Genomic DNA, 15,180 nt, shown 5'->3' on the forward strand with positions numbered 1-15,180 from the left:
ATGGCCGGGGTCATTATACTCAAGTCCTCCATGTTGTGAAGAATAGTGATGATGCTCCTATATTTTACCCATCACCTAGCTTATTTATGCCAATAGAATTGAGCTCATTGATAATTAAATTCAAACGAGAATACATGTCTCTAACAAGCTCATTATCCTTCATAGCAAAAGAATTATACTAATTTAATACTAGGCAATGTTTTTGCTTACAGACATTGGATGTGTCATCATGGAGCTCATGCAATTTTAGCCAAATCACATTAGCAGTTTTTAATGTAAAAACTTGATTGAAAATATCCGTGCTAAGAGATTCATACAAGCAATTTTTAGCTCTAGCATTTAAATGAATTTCTTTTTCCTCACTCGTGGTGGGTTTCTCGGGATTCTTGGGTAGTTTCATCTCATCATGAGTGACTCTCCAAACACCTAGATCCACGACCTCTAGGTAACAAGCCATTCTAGCACTATAATATGGAAAGTTAGTGACGTCGAAGTGTGGAGGCCTATGGGTATCTATCCCTAAAAAGCGTCGACTCTTTTAGCGGTGAAGCTAAAGCGTTTCAAATGAGCCAAACCAGTCTCTGATACCAATTGAAGGAAACAGGTGATGCCTAAGAGAGGGGGGGTGAATTAGAACTTCTAAAACTTTCTATACACTAGGCCACGATTAAAACCCTAGAGCAAAACCTATGCAATTAATCAAACTAGAATGTGCAAACTAGATTTTGTCTAAGTGTTGCTATCTCTACCGCAATGGCTAAGTTTCAATCTTAACAATATAAGTATAAAGACAAGATTGAAACTTAAATGCTTAATAAATGTGGAAGCTAAAGAGCAAGGTAGAGATGTGGAAGCTAAAGAGCACCACAGTCGAGTAACTCCGTAGAGAGCCACAGGCCTTCTCCACGGGCAAGTGGTGCTCCACTTCCGGCTCCTCTCGGACGCTCCCCGCCGTCTCCACTATCGAGCTCCCAGCTGAAAACGCCACAGGCCTCGTTCCCTCCGGTACACGGTGGCGGTTGTGACACAAACGCAGTTGCCATGGTCTCGCAAGACTTTCGCCCCACTCGGTATAATTACAACAGCTCGCGCAAGAGCCGAGGGGTCGTGTGGTTTTTCTAAACTCGCTCAACTAACTAGGATTCACCTAGAGCAAACGCTAATGCGGTCTAACTAACCTAAGCACTCCGCAAAGCACCTACGCTAATCACCGAGTGATTCTATTAAGCACTTGGGTGTATGAGCACTTGGAAATGTCTACTATATGCCTTGGTATGTTGCTTAGGCTCCCACACCTTGAAATGGCTGGTTGGGTGGTATTTATAGGCCCAACACAATTCTAGCCATTGGAGAAAAGCTGCTGCTCTCTGCGGCAACACTATTCTTTGTTTCTTGGACTTGTTTGATACATGTTGATCTTCACTTGTGATCTTCATAATGTCTTCTTTTGGCATGTTGCTTTCCTCATTGCCTTAGTCCAAGTAACCTTAGCATACTGTGAACTACAAATATAAACACTAGCAAACGCATTAGTCCACAGATTGTGTTGATCATCAAACACCAAAACCTATTGAGCCAAATAGCCCGGGGTTCATTTTCTTTACATCCACCTTGTAACCACCTTCACCGCGAACAAGAGACTTAGGAGCCTCTCCTCCCTCTCTCGCCTTCTTGTAAGCCCTACTACGAGCTTTGATCATCAATGATGCCGGTAGCGCAAGCCGCCGATGACTGGATGTAGAGACGTTCTACCCAAACCAGTATAAATTATGCGCCCATCCTCCCGAGCCTGGAACACGCACAATAAATTTACTTATCGGAGCGAGGTTCGAGACACCGACAACACTGTTTGCAGAGTGGAGTTTGAAATAGGATATGAGATAGAGAATGTGATAGGAGAGATGCTAGAGATAGCCCGATGCAAAATGAGCACAAGAACTAGTCCCTCTAAACAAAAAGTAAAAATATATCTTTCAAATGGGGAAAAATAAGAAAATAAAAATCTATATATCTATATACTCTTATAAAACACCAGTTTTCATGGTCCTATCGCCGTTGTGCGTCATCTAGTGATGTGGACACGGGTTGTTACCTTCTAGATGAGCTGTGAGAAAAACACCTAAGCGAGCATCCGAGCGAGCTACAAAAAAGGATATGTTTTATTTTCAACTCATGCATTTTTGGTCTTTCGGATAAGATAAAGTGCATTATATGTAGTTTATATCTGGTATGTGGGCCATATGTCCACTTTAATTTTATTTTTTCACGGGGAGGGCTCACCATACTAGCTTGCCACTGGACTCTCTCACATGTCATATAGTCGTTGCACTGTACCATCAATATGATTGGTGTGCCACCACAACTCACTAGCACATTGAACGTAGATAAAACAATGCTGAAATTAGGGTTGAAAATGACCGAAAACAGTCGAAAAACGATATCATCTATAAAAAATGATTGTAGATTAATCGAAAATTTACTCGATTTTATAATTAATCTACTTATTGACGACTACAATACGATGTCCATAGGTATTTGAAATTCAAATTTTAAATATAATAATTTTCAAAAACGATATTGACTTTAGAAAACGATACAATTATGAGGGGCCGGATACGGGATTTTAGAAAACGGTTTTCAGGCCTAGCTGAAATAGAAGTTTCAGAGAAGTAGGAGAGGAGACTAGGAGAGGACCGCGACGCCTACCAACTACCGCATTCCAGCCGTCCATCTCGGCCAAAACCACATAAAACCAACGGTTAAGATTGAACCAACATTCCCCTTCTGGTCCCCTTCGTGACGAAGCATCGTCCTCCATTCCTCCCATCGCTCGCGGTCTCGCATGGCACGAGCTGCAGAAAACCGATTAAAAAAACCAAAAAACACACCCGTAAAGTAATTAAACCAAGGAACAATTGGATCTATATCATTAAAAGATCCAAACTTTAGATATATACCATGGACCCCATATGTCATTGACTCATGTGGACCCACATGTAAGTGAGATAGTAATGGTATGGATCCAAAGTGATGATCTTTTAATGGTATGATCCAAATTTCCCTTAAACCAAACACGCGCTGCCACCGACCGATCAGGCGACCCCGCTCCAAGAGGAAATCCACCACCGCGGCCGGGGCCTCCCAGATCTCGCTGGAGGCAGCGGCAGCGGCGGCGGTGGGGGGCGATGGCGCTCAACATGAAGACCCTGACGCAGGCGCTGGCGAAGGCGTCGGCTGTCATCGAGAAGACGGTGTCCACGACGGTGCAGGAGGTGACGGGCCCGCGCCCGCTGCAGGACTACGAGCTGCTGGACCAGGCCGGGTCCGGCGGGCCGGGACTCGCGTGGCGGATCTACACGGCGCGACCGCGGGACGGCGCCCCCTCGGCGCCCTACCCCGTCGTCTCCGTCTGGGTGCTCGACAAGCGCGCCCTCGCCGAGGCACGGGCGCGGGCGGGGCTGTCGAAGGCGGCCGAGGACGCCTTCCTCGACCTCGTCCGCGCCGACGCGGCGCGGCTCGTGCGCCTGCGCCACCCGGGCGTGCTCCACGTTGTGCAGGCGCTTGACGAGACCAAGGCCGCCATGGCCATGGCCACTGAGCCCGTCTTCGCCTCCGTAGCTAACGCGCTCGGGTGCCTTGACAACGTCGGCAAGGTGCCCAAGGAGCTCAAGGGCATGGTACGACTGACGTCTCTTGTTTTTGTTTGACTCTGTGTGTCTGTCTATGTTCTATCTAGCATCGACCTTAAGCAATTACTAATTTACTGCTGGATAGCCACAAGAAAAAAAGAGCAAACCCAGTTCCGTAGGCTCCCACCACATGAGCGGGGTCTGGTGAAGGGATAAACCGAGACAAACTTTCCTTCGCAAATGCGAAGAGCTGCTTCAAACTCTCGTTGCTACTTTGCATTCAATACTGGTTACCATGTTAAGGCGGTTAGTGTTGGTATGTGAGTTGAAAACTGGCAATTGTTTCATGTTTTGGTTGTTCATGCAATTATTGATTAGCAAATGCCATAGAATAACAGAGGCACGATCTAACATGATACCGTTTATGTTTCTAATGCAGCATTTGTCAGTGTCACATCCAAAAAAGCCGCTAAATGAGTGTAATATTTGTACTCCTAAAATTTTGCAATAAACCTTCCTAAAAATGGAGTCCTTGTTCGTCAGACGTATAAAAAATCGTAATATTTCCTCGGTCCCTCGGAGTTCGCATAGTTATTTTACTTCATAAGTTATACTCCACTGATTTGTAAAAATCTTCCAAGATTATCTGACCTCACTTGTTACACTGCCCCTGCCACAGATCCATTGGTGTTTGGTAGGACTTTAGATAACCAGAATTGTATTTAAACATGAGGTTTGACTGAGATTCTTGTGGATTTCGACTCTTAAAACTTTTAGCTCTACAATCTGGTATCTTGAGCTGGAACTTCTCCTGTCATATAAGTGGCGATTGATGCCTGTAGATTCTACATTCCCTGCATTTCTGTGTATTGAGTGGTGCCCTAGTCATGACACTTGATTGTATAGCCAAACCATGATCATATTTTTCAGTTCAACAATTTGCTAATTTCTTTCTTGTGTTTAAGGAAATGGGACTACTTGAGATTAAACATGGACTGCTACAAGTTGCAGAGACGTTAGATTTTCTTCATAACAATGCTCATCTTGCCCATCGAGCTATATCGCCTGAGGTTAGTATGCATCGCCATTCTTCTGCCTTATAATTTTCTGCTTGTTCCTTTTCTGTTACTGATATAATTGATTTGCTCTGTCATTTTCCTATTACAATCCCATAGTTTTTGTGTTCTTTTGTCATTTTAACATAGTTATTCTGCCTTGCCGGCTTGCCGCAGTCCCCCTTGGTGATCCTAAGGCCACTCTGATTTAGGCTTGCTGTGCAGTATATGATGTTTTTTTGTACTTAGTGTCTGTTTGGATCCCATGAGCTAAAGTAAAAGTGACTAAAGTTTAGTCACCTTAGGAGCTAAAGATCCAAACAGAAAGAGTTAAAATGACTAAAATGGTGAAAATGTATCTTTTAGTCACTTTTAGCTCCTAAGGAGGAGCTAAAATTTAGTCAGTTTGATTTAGCTCTTGGATCCAAACAGGCCTTTAGTTGCTGAAAAACTCAATGCTTTATTGGACATATTTTTTCCTCAAATTGCTAATTGGTTTGTTCACATTGTTCTCTATATATGGAGCCTTTTAATGTATGTTGCTCTCTGAACTGATGGCTTAGCACCACATGTATCTAATATATCTGCAAATAAATCTGCAGAATACCTAATGAATTTGATGTTACTTGCTTGTTATTATGCCATCATTGAGTTCTACACTAGTGTACTGTATTAATCATATTTCTTTTGTAGACGGTCTTTATAACTTCTAACGGATCTTGGAAGCTTGGTGGGTTTGGTTTTGCTCTTTCAGTTGATCAAGCCACAGGTGGTTTGACTTCATCACAGCTATTCCATTATTCGGTTAGTAAGTATTCTACATTTAGTTTGTCATTTTGGTGGCTTTAATTTGCAGATTCTTTTACCATATTTTGAGAACATTGACTAATCTGTATTGTCCCTTCGAAGTTTTCTGTAGCAGAAAATATTCCACCAAACTTATATCGTTCAGTTAATTTTCTAAATTGTCACGTAGTTCTGCATGATACATATTTTTTTTGTGCATGGAGTCTCATCTAGTCATGAACTGATCTTTTCATATCAACTTCAAAAGTATATCACTACTGTCGTGTGGCGATTGCATGTAGCACATTGCTACTGCTGAGATTTGTAACGGCATATAAAATGTGCACCACAAACCTATGTTAGTCATTATTAGACCTCTCTATAGCTAAGTTATTAATGTACAGCTAGGCATATTTAGCGCTTCATTATACCCATTGCTCAGTACTTGACATCTTCTGTGATTTGTGACTTTATGATCTGTTTTGTGAACCCTGCTTGTTTCTGTGTTCCAATGCTCTGAACTGTTGCCAATTTATCTGCTTGGTTTCTTTCTAGGACTATGATGTCGAGGATACAGCTTTGCCTCTTCAACCGTCGTTGAACTATACTGCACCAGAATTGGTTCGAAGTGGAGATTCTAAAGTTGGCTCTGCTTGTGACATGTTTAGCTTTGGATGTCTAGCTTACCATCTGGTTGCTCGTAGACCACTTCTGGACTGCCATAACAATGTTAAAATGGTATGTTTTAAACATCTGATTGATGGCATTTACCCAATATAGATTTGTCCTTTTAGCATCAATCAATGGCCTCAACTGTAATTTTACTTTCTCGCTTCAGTTTTGCATGTAGATCATCTTGTTTGGGTTGTATCCACATCCTACAGCACCTGTTCTGATGTTTTCCCCTATTTTTGCAGTACATGAATGCCTTGACATATTTAACAAGTGAAGCCTTTTCTAATATTCCTTCTGATTTGGTATCGGATTTGCAAAGGATGATATCGATGGATGCAGTATCGCGTCCTAGTGCTGTGGCCTTTACAGGTGTGTAACACCTTCCTTTCCCTCATTTAAGGGAAAATCAAAGGAGATTTTTTCACTCACTGGGGGTAAATCATGACCACCACTGATTATTTCATGAAATGATTTTTAAAATGCTAAATTTTTGTGCAGGTTCTTCTTTCTTCCGGGATGATACGAGGTTGCGCGCTCTTCGTTTCCTTGACCATTTGCTTGTATGTTTTTGTTATTCCCCTTTAGTTTATTTTCGTTAATAAGTTTAAAGGTTGCTATCTGGTGTGCTTCTTTGCTGTCTGAAAATCACCTTTGACTAGATTGTTTGAGTTATACCTGTCAACACAGCAGGAAAGAGTCTTGCCTGCTTGACTAGAGAATGAAATGGCACAATTTGGTACCTAAAATGGTCCTGATTTTTAAGATAACATTCCTTTCAGGAGAGAGATAATATGCAGAAGACAGAGTTTTTGAAGGCATTATCAGATATGTGGAAGGATTTTGATTCCCGAGTTCTTCGATATAAAGTATGTTCAGTACTGCAATCCATCCTTGTCTTCTTCCGACCAATGCTACCCCCATGTGTCCACTCTCTGTGAGCATCATTTTGTTATGTACCACTTCATTGAAGCTCCTGAAACCTGGATATGTTAAATTATACATCTACCCAGATGGCCAGATTCCATAATGTTTGGTTGCTATCAGCATACCCTGTATGGAGTATTGGAAATAAATAAAATAATATCTAAACCTCAATTTCTAGATCTTAAACTTGTCACAATATGAATCAATTCTCTAGTTGACACATTCCGACATTGTGTTTCTGTTTTTTTTCTGTTTGTGCTTTTCAAACTGTTTTGTCCAGGAAAAAGAACAGCCTTATATTTATTTGATCCATTGGTTATTTCAAAGCTGACTCACACTTTGCAACCAGGTTCTTCCTCCTCTTTGTGCTGAGTTACGCAACATGGTTATGCAGCCAATGATTTTGCCTATGGTTCTAACAATAGCAGAATCTCAGGTTATTTCTGTGGTTTCTCATTTGTATCCACTTTAATGAATGAATAGAGTTTCTATGCATTCAAAGAACATTATGGAATCCCGAGTATTTATTCTTAGCGCTAGTTCTTTCCATGTAAAATATGTGTATCACTATAGTAAAATCCTAAGTACATGTGGTTTATGTCATTCTATGTGCGAGGTCCACAATGAGAATTGAATACTGTAATTTCTTGTCTGTAGGTTTTTTGAAGCAAAATGCATTTCAGGATATGTTATGTACTGACCATTTTGGCGCGACTATTCTGAAAGGCCTTTACTTTTGGCTCTTTTACAGGATAAAGGGGATTTTGAACTTGCAACACTGCCTGCGCTTGTTCCAGTGTTTACTTCAGCATCAGGTGAAACTCTACTTTTGCTTGTGAAGCATGCAGATCTCATCATTAACAAGGTAATCAGTGTTACTTGTGAAATATTGATAGATTATACTATTCCTTTGTGTTATCTATGCGGATGAACGGAGTGGTGCCCTTAATCCACAAATGATTGTTATTAACATGTAGTTCTATGTGACTGAACACTGAACACATTGGTGCCCTTAATCCACAAATGATTGTTAGTGACATGTCATTTATGTAGTAGTTTTTTCGCATAGTGCTTTGTGATCAGGATATTTCTCTTGTGCAGGCCACACAGGAACATTTGATATCACATATTCTTCCAATGCTGGTTCGGGCTTATGATGACAATGATCCCCGGTTACAGGAAGAAGTTCTGCGTCGAACAGTATCACTGTCTCGTCAACTTGACACCAAGGTTACTGTTTTTCTATACTAAACAATGAAGATTAATCATTTGATTGACCAGTACAAAAACGATATCCTCTTTTTGAAGACTTTGAACTCACTTGACCAATTGGTTACAGTGTATGTGCATGACATACATGTTATTTGTTCATGTAATATTTTTTTTTCTTGTGCAGCTAGTCAAACAGGCTGTGCTTCCTCGTGTACATGGATTAGCTCTAAAGACGACAGTTGCCGCGGTATGCACAGTATATGCTTCAGGCTATTATATATTTGATAATGTTCTTATTAAAGCATTGGAATACCGCAAACTTTTATAAAATGGAAGGCTACTGCTTCTTTTATGTTCTAGCAGGCTCATATTAGGAAAAAAGGATAGGAACCCTTTAACACTGAATGCTTATTTTCTTGTGTAATTATTAACTTTCATACTGTTTGTTTTCTTATGTAATTACTAATTATGAACTTTCATACATACACACACCTAATTCATTCTTGTTGAATTAAATATGATCGACATTTTATAATTCAACTGTTGCATTGTTCCATCTCATGTTTCTTTATCTACTCATTGTTTTGCGAATAGAAGCTGCCTTTTCTTATGTAGTGTTGTACTTGTGTGCTCCTGCCTCTGTTAGGAATGCATCATTCTGTACTTTGTACTGTAAGGAATGCATCATTCTGTACTTTGTACTGTAACTTATCTTATGTTCTTAACTGTTCCTGCAATATAGGTGCGCGTGAATGCGTTGCGCTGTTTAGGAGATCTTGTGCCATCCCTGGACAAAGAAGGTATATTGGGTATCTTGGAGACGGTTCGGCGTTGCACAGCTGTTGACCATACTGCGCCAACTCTTATGTGCACACTTGGTGTTGCTAATGCAATCTATAAACAAGTTAGTTCTTGTCTTTGCATGTCCTTTCTTACCGTAGCTGAATTCTGAGCGGTTTTTCCCATGCCAAGAAGGGCAGGCCTGGTGCAGTGGTGAAAGCTGTTTCACTGAGTCACTAGGCCACGGGTTTGAAGCAGCCTCTCCGCATTTGCGGGGGAAGGCTTGCCTCGATTTATTTCCTTCCCAGATTTCACTCATGTGGGAGCCTTCGGCACTTGGTCTGCCCATGATTTAGCTCAGTAATACTCAATTTACTCTCTTGTCTCTGATCCAGTGCGGTGTGGAGTTTGCTGCGGAATATGTGATTCCTCTCATCTTCCCATTACTCACAGCACATCAACTGAATGTACAACAATTTGCCAAGTATATGCTATTTGTCAAGGACATTACAAGGTATTGTTTATCCTGCATTGCTCTCCTGTGTCCATTAATATGTCAACTAAACTACTACCTATTTCTACAGCAAGATCGAAGAGAAGCGTGGTGTGACTGTTACAGATAATGGGAACACAGAGGTAAAAGCATCACCTTCATTGGCAAACGGGATCCATTCTGAACCTATGCCAGGACAAATACCAGCTGCAAAGAGCAGCCCTCCATGGGATGAAGACTGGGGTCCTTCTAAGAAAACCGGTGTTCCATCTCTCTCAGTTGATTCTAGTGCACAGACAAAGCAACCCTCAGTACACCCTTTTGACTTCAGTACTCAAACAAAGCAATCCACACCACTCCCCTTTGATTTGAGCACCCGAGCAAAGCAGCCATCATTAGTTTCTCATGCTACAGCAGCTACAATCCCACCTGCGCAACCACAACCAGTACAATCTCTTGTGCCCAGTTCAGGACCTCAAACTTCTGGCTCATGTGCCCCTGTTGACATTGAGTGGCCTCCTCGAAGAAGCTCGTCATCCGACTTCAATGCATCCTTGTCTATTAGCAAGGAGAATGAATCTGGAAGGCTATCTAGCGACGGACTTGACGATATTGATCCTTTTGCTGATTGGCCCCCAAAACCTAGCAATGTTACTAGCATTACAGCAACCGAGCATCGTCCAAGCATAAATCAAAATATTTCTGGATTTAGCTCAGGTAACATAGGGTTTGGTGGCAGCGGGAATTCTATAGGGCAAGCGAAAAGCAACCAAATGAGCTGGTCAAACACGCCTAATCTGATGGGCATGAACTCAACTGGCAGCTATTTGAATCAGGGCAGTGCAGCTCTAGGTTTTGGAAATCCAATTGGAGGATTGAGCACTGGCCTCTCCAATCCAAGCAGTTCCAGTACAGGCCTGAGCATGATGCAACCAAAATCTGATTTTGGATCACTGTCCATGTCTGCCAATAATGCCGCAAATGGCCCACCCAGACTTGCCCCTCCTCCATCTACTTCAGTTGGAAGAGGGCGTGGTAGAAATCAAGGACAATCAGCACTCTCCCGAGCATCAAGGCCTCCTCATTCGAACTCGTCATCAGGACAACAACCTATCCTGGATTTACTTTAGTAAGAGAGGCTTGCCTCTATTCTTGGCGATGACGATTGTCAATGTGTACATCTTCAAACCTTTGTAAGGTGAGCATCATACTGTTCTTTTGGACATGCATGTGGTGAAAGCATATATATATATTTTGTTCATTTCGAAGCTGGCTGGCCTTGGTTTATAGTCTGAAGGAGTTCTACTTCGGGGAATCTGGACCTTGCAGAGGTTACCTTCTCTCATGCGTAGGGTTTTGATTTGGGCATTGAGGCTATCTTCATATTGGTGACAGAAGAAATGTCGTTGTGTATGTTTCTGTCTAAAATCGGCTGTAGCTTGTAGAGTTGATGAATATAGTTGACATGCTTATCTGGACTGTGAAGTTTTGAATGTTTACATAATGTTTCATGTGCCTTATATGTGGTCCCTGCCCATTTTCTCCCCGCTCCCCAACATCATGTAATTCATTAGTTAAGGCTCGTGTTGTGTATACTTAGTCTGTCGAGTTTAAGGCCAATCGGCAATTCTGCTTCTATACAGTTGTTTGGTTGCTGGTAGGATCACCACTGTTATGTTATGATACCCCACAACTGTGTGAAGTCGATCTTCATGTTTGGTCTTTTCCCTTTACCATTTCTAGCCGATTTCCCGGTTGCCTTTACCCAGCCTGATATATATATCTGGTATTGCAGACAAAAGACAGGGACGCGCGCACGCACATATCTACTCACTCATCCACCCTAGAATACCTTAACAAATCTTCATTGGTTGTAAAGTCATTCGTGATTTTATTAAGGAGTCATTCGTGATTTTAAAAATGAGGCAGAAAACAAATCTTCATTGTGTTTGCCTAATGACGAGATTCTAAAAATGAGGCAGAAAACAAATCGAACTGGCAACAGAGGAATGGATGAATAGGATGCCATATGATCACAATCACGGTGGCATGCATGCAGAGAGAGCTAGAACGTCGTGGGTTGAAATGTTTGATGAGGGAGGTTTACCATACCGTTTTAAATACAAAACCCCATGTCGGTTTTGGTTTACAGCCAAAAATCGCTAAAAGCCATTCAAAACCGATCGATTTGGCATTTAGAATAAAAAAAATAAAACAGTTTACCGATAAAAACCGGCGGCAAACCGCCTGTTTGCACCGGTTTTTGGTGTTTTTGCTGAAAAGTGGAAAATTTTGACACGATTTATTTGTAATTTGCTTAATTTATGGTGCACAATAAATGATAATTGATTCACATAATGTTCACCAAAATAGCATACAACATACATATTCGGCCACAAACTCCAACTCTTATGTAACAAACAACAATCGGTCTTCACAATACTCAAATACAAGTTCATTTAGAGTTCTTCCGCAGCATATAGGTCCACATTACAATACTCACATATCCAGTTTGAGTCATCATAGTTAAGCATGTTGAAAGGATCCTGGTGTGTACACATTCTGTATACATAGTCCTATACAAAGATATGAAATAAAATTAGCGAGAAAACATGAATGACAAAGAAATAGTTAACGATGAAACAAAATTAACATACTTGGTCGTCTGTAGAAGCATATGGACCCAACATGGTAACACCAAACTTGGTTGAATATATGTGGCCTCGATTCCTGTTGGATACATATTTGACAAATTTGAGTATAGGGGTGAAGGGGGTGTTTGTCCATACCCATACCTACCTGCTGGTACCATCGCCTCTGCTCTTCGTTTTCCTACAATACTTGCACGTGGAACTCGTGCCAACCTTCTCTTCATGCTGTCACACTAAGTCTGACATGTATCCTACAAAAGTGGCAAGAATCATGCAACTAATAATAACATGTAACATCTCAAAATATTTACTAACATCTAAAATAACATGTAACCTTTCATATAACATCTCCAAATACTTACTAGGCACATGTGACCTCTCATATGGCATCTCAAAAAATATTTACTAACATCTCAAATAACATATAACATTCAAAATCAACATAAACACAATCGCTTGAATCGTTGCAATAATAGAGATCCGTCACTTTCTAGATCCTGAGCACTATAGATATCTTTATCTTCCTTCGTACGTAATCTTAATGATATTCATATTTTTTTACACAATCAGATTCTTCCCACAGTCAAATTTTTAGAAAAACTGACCATGCATTTCCATGGGCCACCCGGTGGGCTTGTGGCTGGTGCCTGGTGGCCCATGCACGGAGACGGCGTGGGGCTCGCTGGGTTTGGGCTTTGTTCATCGGCTGATAGTGCTACCTCCTTTGCATTGGTACCTCGCAGCCGCTTTGTACTATTGGCCACTGCTCACAAACATCACATCACATGAGTAGTTAGTTAGGCATGTAAAAGAGACACTTGCTTCTCTGATTGATATCACGAAAGCAGGAAAGAGAAGAACTGGGGGCTACGCAAAGCAAGAAGCAAGTGACGAACGAACGGGATGTTGTCAATGTGAAGCAGGCAGGCACTGCTAGCTCTCGTGTCTTGTGATGTGAGGTCGTCACCTTTCAGATAAGATCTACCAGAAACACACAAGCCCTGTCAGGCAGTCACACATGTGATGTGAAGCACAAGACACCAAGGCCGGCCGTAGTTGGCACGAGAGCTCGCAAAAGCCTTCAGCTTTCTTTGCATTGGTTGGTTGGACTTGGAGGCTTAGCTTGGAGAGATGAGAGATCATGCATGTGCAAGCCCAAGGCCGAGAGAGATAGAATCTGCCCCTGCGCTGTGCAGACATAAAGGAAAGCTTATGTTTCCCCATGATGGATGAGGCTGAGATGCTCTGTCTCTCTCTCTCTCTCTCGTCTCTAGCTAGCTGTGTGACGCCATGGCCCCTACCTGAAAAGTTGCAACAAGGGCGTCTCTCTGTCTACGGCCTGTGTGCGCGCGCGCCGCTCGACCCTTTTTATAAAAAGGACGCAGCCTTTTTTTTTTTGTTGCCCACCCAGATGAAGTGGAGATGGAGGAGCGCGTCATGGTACAGAACTACAGATACGTACAGCTGCTCAGTCATTAACAACAGATAGTTAGGCCGGGGCAGGGAATTAATGTGCAATTGTCAGTCTTTGAGATCAGAGGAGCAAATTGAGAGCGCCGCCCGGCCGGTAGTACAAGGAAAACCCGGGCATGTTTTGCTTGCTCTAATCCTTTTTTGTCCCTATGACAAGGTTCTTTTCTGGTTATGAGCCTCAATGAGGTTTAGCTCCACCCCCACCCCCACGCTTTCTGTCTGACCAGCCGCCCCTCTTTTTGGGTACTGTCTTTATTTGAACCTGTAAAGTTAATAGATCTTATTTCCGAGAGACTCGATGAATTGAAGTTGCATCAGTTTGACTTAGGGTAGAATCAAATTGAAGCATATATAATTTGGAACGGATAGAGTAGCCAGCTCTCCATTCCATGCCTAACAAAACCATGTTTCTTCTGACTGAGCATAGAGATAGGTCTCCCTTCAGCGTCACGCACACACAAAAAATAACTGAGCTGTTGCTTGCATTCGACTACAGGCCCTGCACATCTCAAGGCAAATTAAGACCCAGATCAAAACAAAAGATAAACAAACTAATGCTACAACAACAACAACAAAATAAAGATGTGACCGCAGAGGTGCATCTGCGATCAGGAGAGCAGGTCTCCGGAACCCTTCGTCTTCTAGATCCTGCACCGGGAGAGGGCGAATAAGGTTTTTGGGAAGCGTCTTCACGCGACTGCTCGTGATCTGCTGACCTCGTCGACCCTGCTGATTTCGCTACTTCGACATCGTCGACCCTGCTGATTCCGGCGCGTGCCATCGATCAGTAAGTCTAATCAGTACGCATCATCTGATTTGGCTTGTTATTTCAGTTCTTCTGATTTGGTCATGATTTATATTCGGAATTTAGATTGGAATTTGTCTAATTAATCAACAGCAAGCAGGCATGATCTATCAGAAGATGGTTCAGGAGCTAGAGGAGCAGGAAAGGAAAAGAAGGTAAAACCAAGAACAGAGTGTGCATGGCATCGTCGCGTTCACAGGTGCATGGAGGAGGGGTGTGATCTGCATTAGCTTGGACAGGTGTGCGTGCCGTGCACCAATCTATCTATCCACCTTTCCCGCCCGGGGTCTCTTTAGCTGCATGGTTCACAGGAGAAGAGTTGAGTTTCACAACCACCACCTCCACCACACCACCATCACCATGTCCATAAACACGCACCCTTGCATTGCACTGCACTGCATATGACGGCTTTTTAATCGGCATGCATGCTTTCTTTTGGGCTCGGAAACAGATTTTGTCCTGGGACTGGGAGCAGCACGTACGGATGAGCCACGGCTGGCTAGCTCTTGCATATACTGCTAGCTAATAACCCTGGGATTAGGGCGCTAACCATGCGGACTGTATTGTTATTATTATTATTATAAACTACTACTCCGACCAAGCCGAAAGGAGTAGGCCTTGGGCTTTGCAAATAATCTGTCTCCCCTAAACAAAACAAAACAAAACACATGCAGAGGCAGCCCTGTGATTAATTTGA

At 42.3% G+C, this 15,180-nt stretch overlaps 1 protein-coding gene and 1 long non-coding RNA gene across 3 annotated transcripts; one reads left to right on the top strand and one right to left on the bottom strand.

Moving 5' to 3' along the window:
* The first annotated feature begins 2,891 nt into the window (after nucleotides 1–2,891).
* Nucleotides 2,892–11,256, top strand: LOC103651607 (SCY1-like protein 2). Of its 2 annotated transcripts, XR_564843.4 has the most exons (15): nucleotides 3,030–3,677; nucleotides 4,595–4,699; nucleotides 5,378–5,488; nucleotides 6,026–6,208; nucleotides 6,388–6,514; nucleotides 6,644–6,705; nucleotides 6,925–7,011; nucleotides 7,419–7,505; nucleotides 7,821–7,934; nucleotides 8,171–8,299; nucleotides 8,466–8,528; nucleotides 9,024–9,185; nucleotides 9,457–9,575; nucleotides 9,646–10,752; nucleotides 10,845–11,256. XR_564843.4 is itself a non-coding variant. In XM_008677274.4 (14 exons), exons 1-14 carry the CDS (start codon nucleotides 3,186–3,188, stop codon nucleotides 10,682–10,684), a joined length of 2,880 nt encoding a protein of 959 aa, XP_008675496.1. In that variant the 5' UTR covers nucleotides 2,892–3,185; the 3' UTR covers nucleotides 10,685–11,244. The 2 variants fall into 2 exon arrangements, 1 of the variants encoding a protein (XP_008675496.1); XM_008677274.4 differs by having other exon boundaries at nucleotides 2,892–3,677; nucleotides 9,646–11,244.
* Nucleotides 11,257–11,882: 626 nt separating this feature from the next.
* LOC103651608 (uncharacterized) lies at nucleotides 11,883–13,546 on the bottom strand. The gene is made up of 3 exons (XR_564844.4): nucleotides 12,811–13,546; nucleotides 12,212–12,456; nucleotides 11,883–12,130 (listed from the first exon to the last, which is right to left on the bottom strand). It is a non-coding gene; the product is annotated as an uncharacterized lncRNA (long non-coding RNA).
* Nucleotides 13,547–15,180: the final 1,634 nt, after the last annotated feature.

Source organism: Zea mays, chromosome 3, assembly GCF_902167145.1.
Source record: "Zea mays cultivar B73 chromosome 3, Zm-B73-REFERENCE-NAM-5.0, whole genome shotgun sequence".
Classification (NCBI taxonomy): domain Eukaryota; kingdom Viridiplantae; phylum Streptophyta; class Magnoliopsida; order Poales; family Poaceae; genus Zea; species Zea mays.

What these genes read in the sequence shown, in the direction of transcription:
- LOC103651607 (XM_008677274.4), top strand. Translation starts at nt 3,186, where the DNA reads ATGGCGCTCAACATGAAGACCCTGACGCAGGCGCTGGCGAAGGCGTCG. An exon ending in CCAAGGAGCTCAAGGGCATG is followed by an intron (nt 3,678 to 4,594) that starts GTACGACTGACG and finishes CTTGTGTTTAAG; the next exon opens with GAAATGGGACTACTTGAGAT. An exon ending in CCCGAGTTCTTCGATATAAA is followed by an intron (nt 7,012 to 7,418) that starts GTATGTTCAGTA and finishes CTTTGCAACCAG; the next exon opens with GTTCTTCCTCCTCTTTGTGC.